The sequence below is a fragment of the Rhinopithecus roxellana genome, chromosome 9, assembly GCF_007565055.1.
Source record: "Rhinopithecus roxellana isolate Shanxi Qingling chromosome 9, ASM756505v1, whole genome shotgun sequence".
NCBI lineage: Eukaryota > Metazoa > Chordata > Mammalia > Primates > Cercopithecidae > Rhinopithecus > Rhinopithecus roxellana.
In genome coordinates, this window is record NC_044557.1 from 13,202,562 (window position 1) to 13,217,208 (window position 14,647).

General features: G+C 33.5%; 1 protein-coding gene across 4 annotated transcripts in view; it reads right to left on the reverse strand.

Moving 5' to 3' along the window:
- SNTG1 (syntrophin gamma 1) overlaps window positions 1–14,647 on the reverse strand; it is a 929,093-nt gene that overhangs the window by 272,558 nt on the left and 641,888 nt on the right. For all 4 annotated transcript variants that reach the window (XM_030938149.1, XM_030938152.1, XM_030938151.1 and 1 more), the window contains 2 exons: window positions 8,313–8,395; window positions 1,694–1,824 (listed from right to left, as the gene is read on the reverse strand). In XM_030938149.1, the coding sequence (XP_030794009.1) occupies window positions 1,694–1,824; window positions 8,313–8,395 (214 nt within the window). The remainder of the gene's footprint in view (window positions 1–1,693; window positions 1,825–8,312; window positions 8,396–14,647) is intronic.

The window sequence follows — 14,647 nt, forward strand, 5'->3', positions numbered from 1 at the left end:
TCCACTAAGATAAATGAAAACTGAGGGAATTAAATGTTAGCAAATCTACCTTTAAAGAATGTCTAAAAAAATTAAGCAGAAAGGAAGCGATAAAAGAAGCTTTGAAATTCAGAAAGATCATTGATGGGTACACTTTGGGTTAAGTATAATGGATTATCTTTTCCACGAGTTTTTAAAATCTTATTTGATGGTTGAAGCAAAACTCATAACACCACCCAATATAGTGTTTGATGTATGTATAGGAAGTTAAGGTAATATCTTTATAAACGAGAAAGATAAAGGAATCTTAACGGAAGCAACATTTCCATACTCTTCATTCAAAGTGGTAAAACGTTACCAGTAGACTGTGATACGTTACCTATACATATTATAATACCTCGAGCAACCCGTCAGAAAACTATACAAAGTGATATACTCAAAAATACTATAAATAAGTCAAGAGATAATGCTAAACTTGCAGAAGTAACTACAATAGTATTTGCTGGAAATGTAAAGATCTGGCAATACATATTAGGAAAAATAAGTCTTAAAATTAATTATCAAAATGGACTGGCAAACTAAAGCCTATGGGACAAATGTAGCCTGACACCTGTTTTTGTAAATCAGTTTTATTGGAACAAAGGTGTGCTCATTTATTTATATATTGTATATGACTATTTTTGTGGCAGAACAGCAGAGTTGAGTACTTTGTGACAGAGATATTAAGGCCTGCAAAACATAAAATATTTACTATACAACTCTTTACAGAAAAGTTTTTCAATCCCTGGAACTTATATCTCTCAAAAAGCAATAAGAACAAAAATTCAAGCAGAAAAACTTAAGAAATGGAAACAATCAGGGAAAAAGCAGAGGCTCATAAAGTATATATATAAGTTAAGAGATCCAAGAAAGTCCCAAATTAATCATTTTCTAAAAATTAACAAAATGTACAACTCCTTAGCAAAACTGACCAAGATAAAAAGAGAAAAAACAATTCCAGAATGAAAATGAGGACACTACTTACCTTACACTTACTAAAATAGATAATAATAGAAGAATATTAAAAGCAGAAAATAAATCTTATAATTTAGACCAACTATGCCACTGGGCATGTGGTTTATGCCTGTAACCCCCACACTTTGGGAGGCTAAGGCAGGCAGATCTCTTGAGACCAGGAGTTCAATACTAGGGAACATGGTGAAATCCCATATCTACAAAAACAAAACAAAACAAAAAAGTTAGCTGGGCATGGTGGCATGTGCCTGCAGTCCAGCTACTTGGGAGACTGAGGTGGGAGGATCACTTGAACTCACGAGGTGGAGGTTGCATTGAGCCAAGATCGCACCTCGGCACTCCAGCTTGGGCAATATAGCTAGACCTTGACTCAAAATAAATAAATGAATAAATAAATAAATAAACTATGCAATATTCTTGAGAAGTAAACAACACAAGAGGAAATACGAAAACTTAATAAAACTATCTATTGAATCCATTGAATCCATTAGAATAAGTTAATAGCAGAGTCAGGGCTTTAACTTGTGGTTTTGTCATCAGAATAGTGTTTAACTTTGTTAGATTATTATTTTGAAGATCTTCTTTCTACTATCAAAAACATCCTAAAATCATAAAGCATATTGCGATATGTTAAAAAGATTTCCTAAAAGGCCTCTTTTTTAATAAACAAAACAATCGTAACGCATAAACATGGACTCACCGACTCAAATCTGTGCCGGGCACATACTGAGAGAAGCGCGAATGTAGTAGAGGGATCAGTCTGAGGTCGCACCATCGCTTCTCCCACCTCAAGCCTGGAGATGTCGGCCACGACGAGCATGATAATGTGTCCTGAAAGGAAGACAAATATTTAAATGTAATGTTTTTCTTCTGTGCTTTGAGTTTCTGTGTCCCAAACCCCTTTCATCTGGGGGATATTATTTTTCCCCTAAATGATCAAAAGACTTTTATGGAATACCATGAGAAGAATTCCATATTAAGTACACTAAAGTTGTATTGGTTAACTTATTTATTAATAGAATGCTATAAGAAATTAAGAAATGAATTATTGAGACTAAGAATGCTAGTAAAAACATATTTTTAAATGAGGAGTGGAGATGGAAGGAAAGGATAAGAGTGTGACAGAACATAATTTATTCAAGAATGGAAAAAGTGGGAAAAAACTCTAAGTATAATTAACCAATAAGTGAAAAAACAAAAATAACTAGTAGTTCATTCAATTAGCAAGTATTTTATGAGTGTCAAACACAATTATAAGTGTTTTTAATTTATCAGTTTTTTGCAAATATTTTTGAATAGAATGAGCATTCCTATAAAACAACTTTCAAAACACTGCTCAAGGAAATCTGTACTCATTTTTCTAACTTCATGTTCATAAAAAGTTTATACTTTCTTATGTTGTTTTAATTGCATATCAAGCCAACTACTGCTGGCTTAAAATTACACATATCTTAAGTTTCGTTAGAGCTTTTATTTCCATTTGTATATGGAAGAGACTTACATTTGATAAAATTTGTGCTTTTTCACTTGATTCATGTTTCTTCATTATTTCAGCTTTAATGTTAACATTTCTTCATCACATCAGCACATCAAATAATATTAATATTTAAATTGGCATGGGTTGTAAGCTCAATTTGGCCAGTAAACTGGTAACATTGACTTCCCTTTATTCACTAATTTTTGACTGATAATGTTGGAAGAAGATTCTATTTTAGTCTAGATATTGAAACTCTGTGAAGTCTAAATATTATTAAGCATTACTCTCAGGCATTAAATTTTTTTAACAATTCTTCCAGTGAAAAACAATATTACTTTTACTAAAGGTTGTATGCTACCCGGCATTTTTATGTTAATTGTTGCAGATTGAGCAAACAAAAAGGTACTAAGTCAGTGGAGCGGTTTAGAATATCCTGAAGGGTAGACTGGCTAAGATCACTTAGTGAGGGGTCCCTATTGGTGACTTAATGAGCACCTCAGCCTCCAAGACACCTGTCCTTCAATGCTAGTCAATTGCTTTGAATGCCTCTCTGGTGACTGCAAAGGCACAAACCTAGGTTTCATATTATTCTTTCTCTTGGCCTCATATCAGATGTTATGGATAATCAGCATGTGACGTGAAGTCAGATCTTCATGTCAGCTGTTATACATGGTCAGTTCATGACACGGAATCAGTTCTTTATGTCAGCTGTTATAGGTGGTCAGCGCATGATATGGGGTCAGCTGGGCGACAGTACAATGTGGCGAGCGCTTAAGTTGCAAGTCAGAATCAGACCACTTATATTTGAATACCAATTTCCCAGCTGACTAGTCCACTACCTGGGGGCAAGTTTTGTAGTCTCTGTCTTACTGTGTTTATCTTCAAAGTGGGGATAATAATGGTAACAACTGGTAAGATTACAGCAACAATTGAAAAAGTTCTTAGAATATAGCCCAGCTAAATAGCTCCATACTATTTTCAATATACCTAAAAGGCTAATGGTAATTTAACATTTACTAAAACAAACTAATTACATGCATCGCTTGGTAGCTGTAAGTAAAAAGTATCAAATAATGTATTCTCAAAAATAATAAGCTCAAATAATGGGCAAAATTGTTTCTAAACATGGAACTTTTAGGGAGGACATTCTTAGGAATATTACTATTACTATTTAATAGTAGTTTTAGTAATACCTACCTGTACTAAGTGCTTGACTTACACCACTTGCAACATCTTTGAAAAACAAAGCTATTACTTTGTTCATATTTGAAGGGAGAAACAGAAGATTTTTTTTTCTTTGTTTGTTTTTTGAGACAGGGTCTCGCTCTATCACTTAGAAGTGCATGGCATGATCTTAGCTCACTGCAACCTCTGCCACTGGGGTTCCAGTGATCTTCCTGCCTCAGCCCCCCATGTAGTTGAGATTACAGATGCCCACAACCAGGCCTGGCTAATTTTTGTATTTTTAGTATAGATGGGGTTTCACCATGTTTGCCAGGCTGGACTTGAACTCTTGACCTCAGGTGATCCGCCTGCCTTGGCCTCCCAAAGTGCTGGGACTATAAGCGTGAGCCAAGAAGGTTTTTTTAAGAAGCATTCTATTATTACTTTTCACCTTTTCATCATGAGGGAACATGAGGAAGCAATAATACTGCGTGGCAGGCTTGGGTAGACAAACCAGGTTTCTGTGGCCAGGTCAGAGATGCCCACAGGGATTGCAAGTGGCTCAGGACCCACCCAGCTGCACAAAGCAAGGACCATGTTGGCAATGACTGAAACTCCTTCCCAGAACCCCAGTGCAAACACGCATTCCTGAGTTCTATAGTAAATGATCTACCCAAGTCGCCCAGCCAGCAAAGGGCACCCCCAGGATTCACTTAGACTAACAGCTCTTTGATAGCAGAGCCAACAGATCTACTGCAGCACATTTAACATTCAACACTCATAATCAGAGGTGAAACAATGGAAAATAATTTGGATTTTTTTACTTGATTATTTCACATTTTGGTTATATATCTTCAAGTTATTATTTAAAGATGATTTCTCATCTTTCATAAAATACAATAATAATTTCTCTCAAATTTTGTGTTTCATCAATAAATGAGACAGAGTATGTCAAAGACTGTTAAAGATATGGGTAATGAGATGTTGGGGACTGACTAATAACCAATACATGAATACGGTAGGTTTTACAAACCATATCAATCCATTTCATAGACTGGCAAGTACAGAAATATATGTGGCCTTTGACATTCTTTCTGTGGCATCTTGATTTGATGCCTTTATGTACCAAAAGTATAAATATGTCACTTTCTTATGTTTCTTGTTTATAAGAAATATGTAATAAGTCCCTCTTCAGTTATTTGACTAAACAGAGTTGATATATTTCATATTATAGACCTGTTATTTACAGTGGAAGACAAGTCATCCTTTAAAGAATTTTTCTCCTTACTTATTTTATTTATGTAAATAGAATATAAATTTACTTTCTAATCATATTTTGGAATAGTAGTCAGATTTATTTTTGCACAAAAGATAGTCTAAAAACACAACCATTTTTGTGCTTTTGAGAACCATGACTATTTTTCAATAGCTCTACTCTACAATGTCAAAAATGTTGTTTCCTAAAATATTAATAATGTGATTGGAAAAAGAAGCATTTATGTTTCCTTGCTCTTTTCCCAAAATTTTACACATGCCAAACAATAACCTCAAGAACAACTATCTTACCAAAACAGAACTGCACACAAGGCAAACTGCTGACCCAGATTTTATTAAGGATTTGGCAGCATAGGATGTATTAATTAAAAGTGTACAGTTAAGAAAAATGTTTCTCAGTCTGCTTGGCTGATTATCTGAATCAGAATCTTCTGGCAAGCACAAAACAAATCCTTCTACTCCATTTCAAGAGAGAAGTTCAGTGAATCTGAGCTGGGGCTGAGGAGCCAAGGTCTGGGTTGGCAAAACAAATGACTTTCATATCGCTTAAAATTAGTGATGTTGTGCATCATTAGAAGGAATAGATGATATTTTTATGTAGGATGGTGGAATGATGTTAATATATTATAATCCTTTATTTCCCCTTAGACTTAAAATGCTGCCTTAAAATACAATAAGGACATCTTAGAAAACCAGAATAATAAATACTCAAAATTTGTTTCAGATCAAGGTATAGACATTGAAAAGGCAGTTTGTGAGCCTAGGATAGAACTGAGAATTAAGACACATCAGAGAATCAAATGTTTCTTTTAAGTAGACTGTCTATAATATACACGTATTCTGCGGAAAGAAAACTTGCCTCACAATGCACTCTTCCTTCCGAGTGCCCATTGTCTGTTGTTATTTCATGTCTTTGACCTCTCCAAATTTAGTACACCTCTGAGTAGAGGTGTTCTCCACTCGCCATTCCTCTATCAAAGCTTATTCAAGATACAGAAGAAACAGCACGTGCTCTCCCTGGCTGTGCAAGCCTGCATGGTCTGGTTACCATTGCAGGTTAGTCTCCCATGTGGGCAACAAAGCACACACTTGGTTTGTAGTCTCTCAACTTACTTTGAATTTTTTAGTCAGCTGTTCAAAGTCTCTACAGCTCTTTACCTGTGTTATTAGAATGCTGCTACTCATTCTTTTTTCTGCTTATGTTATAGTTAATTTTATGCTTTTGTCTACAGATCTGGATCTTATTGTTTTTGTGTTAAAATCATAATTAACAGCTCCCCAAAGTATAACACCCCCAAAGAGGGGTGTTTCCACACAGTAACTTCTCAACAAAAATGCATTTAATTGATATGCATTGAGACTTTTGTCTTTATTTTGAATATACTTTGTTTTGTTTTCATATTTTTATTATTATTCTCTATAGCATCATGATAAATACTTTCAATTTCCTTACAGTGAAATATCTTCAGCAATGTCAAAAGAATGTTCAATTCTAATGCTCAAAGGAAAATAAAATGTGCCTCTGGAAATGGGAAGACATAGCTGCAGTAAGAGGAATTTATAACATTTGCTTTATTTTTAATTTTATAAAACTGAATTTATTTGGGATCAGTCATGTTATAGAATTGGAGTGATTTTCTTGCTGTAATTGTAGTTTTCTAAGGAAGGACATTATTCTGTACACATTTTTCTATATGTCAAAGGAATGGGTTAAAAACAAACCAGAATGATTTCTACCCTTAGACCTGCCATTCGGACTCCTCTGCTTCTCATTATTATACAGGAGTTCAAGGGTATGAGACAAGACCTAGAACAAAACAGCTGCAAACAGCTTTCTCCCACTCTGAAGTAAGTGTGCTCTTGTTTCTGCCTTAGGATCAGAGTTGAGATGGAAATTCTTGTTTGAGGGACATGTGGAGGGGGCACTCTTAGGAGCAACCTCTCAGGACTGATGGAAGCAGGGCATGTAGTGCCCAACACCCAGGGGAGTTCTGACTCCCAGGCAAAGGGGATCCAGAGAAGAGGGATCAGCTGTGAATGGGCACAGCCAACACCTCCAGCTACTGAGGGCAGGTGCACCAGTGCAGTGAAGGAAAACAGAAGTGCACTGAAATTGTCGAAGGCATCTAGATTGGGAGGGAAAAAGGTAAGCACAGTAATTACAAAATCAAGAGGTAAAAAATTTCATTGTATATCTAAGTTTTTCATTAGGAAACCTGTATATTTCCTCATAAATTTTAAGCCACTCCCGTCGTGCTGTATTGTGGTTTTAAATGCCCCTTTTTGTGTGGCAATTACTTCTCTGGCAAAAAAAAAAAAAAAAAAAAAGGTTTCAAAGATGGCCACATGAAATATATCCAGCTGAGGTTGGTTTTAGAAAATATCCTAAAATATCCTTACAGTTGTACAGATAACCGTTTGTCTTGGCAAATGTCTTTTTAAGACGGAAAAATGTCGACAACTTGAGGGCCTAAGGTTCTCAGCTGAGGAGTAATACTGGGGACATCAGGTACAGTGAAGGCCATTCAGGATTGAAGATGTTCAAAAAGATTGCTTTGAACTAAAATGCCACTATTTTGACAAAAATTTCAAATGCAGTATGAATCATACGAGTCAGTAGAAGAAGCTACATGACGTCTGTACCATAATATGTGGAATAGAATGAAAAAATTCTGCTTAAGGTCACCTCTGCTTCTCTTCACATTTATAAGCATGCAAGATGATTGTTAGATGTGTTTGTAATCAGAAAAAATTATTTCTTTAAGAATGTGTGAGTATTTTGAAGGATGAAATACAAGGAACTTCAAAAACATTTATAAGATATTAAAATCAATTTACTCAAAATGCAAGTAGAAAACAAAGATTAAAATTTTATTAAATATCTACAAAACAAAGATTAATTTTAACTTTTATTAAATACATGTATAAACGTTCATTACATGTTAAAATAATGTGTGAATTGGATTTTCTCACTGCAGTAATTGCTTACTGTGCGTAAAGTTGGCTAAAAAATTCCTAACAAATGGCAAATTAAATAGGTACTTTTAGTTAAGTAATTTCAAAAGAAAAAAGTGATAAAACTAATATCAAAGCATTTTGAACCTGGAATCACATATAATGTGCAATGTTCTAAAATGACTGTATGATATTATCCATTTCCAGTGACCTCCCCAAGTTAATAGTATCTATTGCTTAAAAATAACTTAATCCATACAGACTGGAGAGGGGAAAAAATGGCATAAAAACCCTGACCTATTTATTTTCCATTTCTTGTTTATCATAATACTTAAATGATTATGCAACCAGGGATTTCCTATCTATCACATAAATCAGATTCACTAGCAGTTTTTACAAACTATGTGTTATCTCCTTATTAATCTGAGCTGTGCCTGGATCGTCTTACTGTATTATTGGGGTGGTAGTTGAGATGTAAGCCACTGTCACAGAGAGGAGAGGAGGTGCCACTGCTCTGGTCACTTGGAGCACCTGCGGGAGACAAAATCATAACATTCCACTGGTGAGAATGTCATACCCTTCTAAACTTATGCATTCCATTACACTTTCAAGGATACTCAATAATATCAAGTAAATCAGATGTTACAATATAATTTTATTTCAGTTATCCTAAACCCAGAGTTTTGCAAGTAACCCAAGTGACTGCAGATATCTGGGCACTAAAAGAGACTCACAAAAATTTGTCTTTGATTTCAGAAACATTAAGACTTTATTAGGGAAAATGTACAGCCTTATTAAAAGTATTATTTTGTTTGATTGTCTAAAGTGGCTTGCTTTTAGAAACCATACTTAGAATAATGCAAGATTTGGGTTGTCTACAAAGTTCTATTTAATGTCATATTTCAACCAACTGGTAAATCCTACCCTTAGAAACTACAATTTTCCATGATGCAAAAATGTTTGCATATTCTCTGTTTTTATAGGTACTCTTAGTTTGTATTCAAGTAATCATTAAAATTATCAAATTTTGTATAATTGGCCGGGCGCGGTGGCTCAAGCCTGTAATCCCAGCACTTTGGGAGGCCGAGACGGGCGGATCACGAGGTCAGGAGATTGAGACCATCCTGGCTAACACCGTGAAACCCCGTCTCTACTAAAAAATACAAAAAAAAAAAAAAAAAAAAAAAAAAAAACAACTAGCCGGGCGAGGTGGCGGGCGCCTGTAGTCCCAGCTACTGGAGGCTGAGGCAGGAGAATGGCATAAACCCGGGAGGCGGAGCTTGCAGTGAGCTGAGAACCGGCCACTGCACTCCAGCCTGGGCGACAGAGCGAGACTCCGTCTCAAAAAAAAAAAAAAAAAAAAATTGTATAATTGCAATGAAAAAACTTCATATTAGATTTTAATGAGATGCCTACTAATATCTATTTTTTAACGATGAGTAATGCCTTAAAGATTTGTCATTTTCTACGATTTCCCAGTTTAGTATTAGAGTCACAATTAGTATACATAGTTCCTGACTTCTGATTACTTGATTTTTCTAAAGATATTTTTTAAAGTTATGAATGTTTATAAATATTACCCATAAATATAATTGATTCTCAATTTACATTTGAAATATTATACTTGATTTCAAACATCATATGTCATAGGGAACAGTACTTACATAATAGTCAATGTGCTAAAAAAATGATATTGTTCTTCTTTTTTATTACTCTAACATTCTATAATTTTCCTGGAACTAAGAAGGGAAACATAGGCCTTCTTGCTATACTGATCTGGATATAATTTTTCTAACCTTTAAACTGTAAGAAATATCACACTATGTTTTAGTTATTTTTCTTGTGCAGTTTATTTGCAATTGTATCTTCTACAACATTTTAATGTGTATAGGTATTACTTTAAAGCAAATATATATACATATTTCTTTAAAGCATATACATTTTGAACTGAACAAAATAAAAATGCAACATATCAAACTCTGTGAATGAATCTTAAGGAGTCATTTGAGTGAAATTTAAATGTTTAAATACATACACAAAAAGAAGGTAGGTATAAACTTAATGCTTTTAAGAACTTAAGAATGGAGGAGCAAACTAAACCAAAACAAAACAAACAAAATAAATAAATAAATAATAAAAATAAAACTGGGAAAAAATTAAATAGAAAAGAGAAAATAATAAACAAAATTAATTAAGACAAATATCAGATCTTTAGGGACACTAATAAATCAGATAAACCCATAGCAAAAAAAAATTAGAAAACAAAGAAAAAAATACAGGTTATCAATATCAGGAATGAAGGATGGGTCATTACTGAGAGCTAACGGATGTTAAAAGGAATAATGAGAGGACATGATAAACAACTTCATGAAAGAAATTGACAACTTAGTTGGAGTGAACAAATAAATTTAAAAAAAAAAATCCAACCAAAACTTACAAAAGAAGAACGAGACTATCAACTCTTATGGACATACACACAAAAAAAGTAAACAATATATTAGCAAACTGAACCTAGTACTATATGAAAAATATATCACATCATGACCAAGTAAGTGGTATTTATTCTAGAAATGCAAGCTTCGTTTTACATTCAAAATCTATTTTAAACATTTAGCATATCAAAAGGCTAAAGAATGAAAACATATACATAATATTTCAATGTATGTAGAAAAATATTTGAGACAATTCACCATCAATTTTTTTTGAAAAAAGCAAATCAAAAACTTTAGAGTTCTAGGAATAGAAGTGCTCCTGTACCTGATAAAGAACATCTTTAAAAACCTATATCCAATACTCTAATTAATGAGAAAAAAAAAAAAAAACTGGATTACTCCCTGCTAGTATCAAGAGAAAGAAAGGGATGTCTACTGTTAATATGTTGTTCAAAATAAAATGGAGGTCTTAGCCACTGCAACAGGAAAGTCAAAAGAATTAAAGAAATGTAGATTGGAAAGGAAGAAGCAAAACCTTATTTGCAGATAACACAATTGTATACATAGGAAAACATTAAGAATGCAGAAAAATCCTTCTAGAATTAATAATAAAATTATACTATTGTGCAATATGTTAATATATGAAGTTAAATTACATTTTATGTGCTGGCAATAAACAACTGGATGATGAAATTTTAAAATATAATTTAAAATAAAATTAAAACATAAAATGCATATAAGTAAATTTAATGAAAGATATGCAATAATTCCAAATTAAAAGGACTAATATATTGCTGAGAAAAAAAAATGAAAAGGTATATCATGTTCATTGACTAAGACTTAAAGTTATTAAGGGGTTAATTTCCAAATTGTTTATAAATTTAATTTAGTTCCCTTCAAAATTCCAATACACTTTTTATACAAAGTGGCATGTTTTTTCTGAAATATATGCAGCAATACAACAGATGTAGAATAGCCAAACAATCTTTACAAATTGTAAAGTTGAAGAACTTATTCTAGGTCACTTTAGGATATGTTACAATAAATAAACAATGTGATTTTCATTTAAAAAAATAGACATGCAAATTAATGGAAATAACAAAGTATCCCAAAATAGATCCAAACATGTATGATCAAATAATAATCATATGTATACATATATCAAATACACACACACAACTGATTCTTATCTAAGATGCACAAAAATATAAGATACATTATAAATGTAAACATAAAAGCTAAAGCAACAAACCATCTAGAGGAAAATAAGAAAAAGTATCTTTGCAACCTTGGGGTAGGCAAGTATGTCTTAGGGAGGATACAAAAACAATAAAAGGAAATAAAGCTTCTGTTAACAAAGACAACCTCAAGTGGAAAATGTAGTTATACAAAGACTAAGAGAAAATCTTTGTAATTTATATCACTGGCAAAAGGCTTATATAGACAATATTTGTAAAAACTCATGCAGTGTAATAGTAAAAAGAACATACCAATAGAAAAACGGGGAAAAGCCTTGAACAGAAGCTTCCCAAACTAAGATATGCAAATGGTCAATAATCACATAATATGGAAATAATTATTATTAGTCATCAGGAAAATGTAAATTAAAACTACAATAAGATTTCACTGTGCACTCAATAGAATGACTGGAAAAAAAATATTTGAGCATCAAATATTGGAAAGAATGTAGGGCAATCAGTGCTTGCATACATTGCTGGGGAGGACAGTGGGAGTTGTTTAAAAATATGCTGACTTTGGGCCAGGCACGGTGGCTCACACCTGTATTCCCAGCACTTTGGGAGGATGAGGTGGGCAGATCACAAGGACAGGAGATAGAGACCATCCTGGCCAACACGGTGAAACCCAGTCTCTACTAAAAATACAAAAATTAGCCAAGTGTGGTGGTGAGCACCTGTGGTCCCAGCTACTCGGGTTGCTGAGCAGGCGAATCGCTTGAACCCAGGAGGTGGAGGTTGCAGTAAGCCTGGTGACAGGGCGAGACTCCATGTCAAAATATATATACATACATATGCATATATACACATATATGTGTATATATGCATATATATGTGTATATATATACACACACATATATATATGCCGACTTTGATGTAGTTCAGAAAGATGGTGGAATAGAAACCCCAGAACTTGCTTCCCATAGAGACACCAACTTTGCAACAATATATAGTTCAAAAAGCTTTAAAGAGTACTCGAGAAACTAGTTAATAAATCATAGTAACCCAGCTAAGCTCAAAGCCAAGAACAGCCACATTAAAAATGGTTAAAAAGACCATTTTGTTTCACCCATGACAGCCCATCCACTAAGTCAGAACAACTTGGTGTGATCAGAAGTAAATGTCAAACTTGCAGTCACTCTGTAGAGTGGAAGAAAAGCAAAAAATGCCCAACCAATGTTATGTTTTTTTGGGGATTGCACAAGGGTCTGATTTCTATGTCACTGACTGGGTGCACTGATAGAAATAGCATACTCTGGATGCCTGAGGCTCAGAGAACCAGAAGAGTTCAGGGGCTCATTGCAGTACTAGAGAATCTGCAGTTCTGCAGCCAGAGAGCAGAAGAAATAGTAATTATAAGGTTGGGAAAAAGAAATCAATAAACCTCTCTATTGGGATTTTACATGCCCAGAGAAGATGAATCCCCTAAAAATGTTTGGGAGACACTTTACCCAGGCTGATTGGTGAAGTTCTTTTCCTGTGTGAAATCAGTTAGAAAAAGTCTAAGAGACATGGCTGATTTTTTCAAATTCACAAATCCCAGAAAAAAAAAATAACAGCACTGACATATGAAGCAACAGAGAAACAAAAGAAACCACCAGAAACCAACTGGAAACCATGGTCTATAAATTGTCTTTAAAAACACAAAATAATCATCTTAAAGAAGCTCAATGTGCTAAAAACAAAAACACAGATAGCTACATAAAATTAGAAAAAATATGAATGAACAAACTGAAAATATCAAGAACTACAGAAAAGATTTAAAAACAGAAATTCTGAAGCTGAAGAATACAATAATGAAGTGCAATATTCACTAGCAAATATCAACAGCAGATTTTATCAAGCAGAAGAAGGAGTAAATGAATTCAAAGGCATGACATTTGAGGAATAAAAAGAGATTAGAATTAGGAAAAGTGAAAAAATGCTAAGAGATTTATATGACACCATCAAGCAGACCAATATACACTTTATAGAAGTCCCAAAAAAAGAAGGAGATGGGCAAAGAGCTTATTCAAATAAACAATTTTCAAAAGTGTCCCAAATCTGAGAAAGGAAATGAACATTCAATACAAGAAACTTGAAGATCTCCAACTAGGATGAACCTAAAAAGACTCACCCTGAAACCCATTATTATCAAACTGTTAAAAGTAACAAATAAAACAGATAATCTTGAAAGCTGCAAGAAAAAAAAATGCACTTTCACAGGTAAAAGGAAGATCTCATAGATCAACACATTTCTCAGCAGAAACATTATAGGGAGAAAGGAGTGGGATGATATATTCAAAGTGCTGAAAGAAAAATAAAATCAGCCAATCTAGAATACTATACCCAGCAAACCTATTCAATAAATGTGAAGGAGAAATAAAGATCTTCCTAAATAAACAAAAACCATGGGACTTCATCACCCATGTAGAACTCTTTTACAAAAAATGCTAAAGAGAATTCTTCAAGTTGAAATAAAAGAACACTAGACAGAAACAGAAATGCATATAAAAAATAATGTCCTCTGGTAAAGGTAGATGTAGACAAATACAGAATAATGAAGGTGTGTTCATAGTAACTTTTATTGTGGTACAGAATTTAAATGACAAAACTGTGAAAAATAACTATATAGTCATTCCTCCCGGGGAGACTGATTCCAGGACACCCTGCACATACCAAAATTCACATCTGCTCTAGTCCCTTATATAAAATGATGTAGTATTTGCATATAGCCTATGAACATCCTTCGGTATATTTTAATTCATCTCTAGACTGCATATAATACCAAATACAATGTAAATGATATGTATGTAGTTGTTATACTCTACTGTTTATTTGTATTATTTTTATTGTCGTGTAGTATTTTAATTAATAATTTTGATTTGTGGTAGGCTAAATTCACAGATGTGGAATCTGTGGCACAACTATACCTATACAAGCGGGTTAAGGGATCTAAAATATAACAAGTTGTAATTATAAGGTAGTGTATGTGATTGACACGGAGTTATCAGTTTAAATTCACTTATTTAAAAACAGTTAATAGTATTTAATAAAGTGTATTAACTTATGATTATTTCTTGCCTAGGTGACTTATTTTTAACAGAAAATAACAATTTAGCAAGTATATTTGTCCA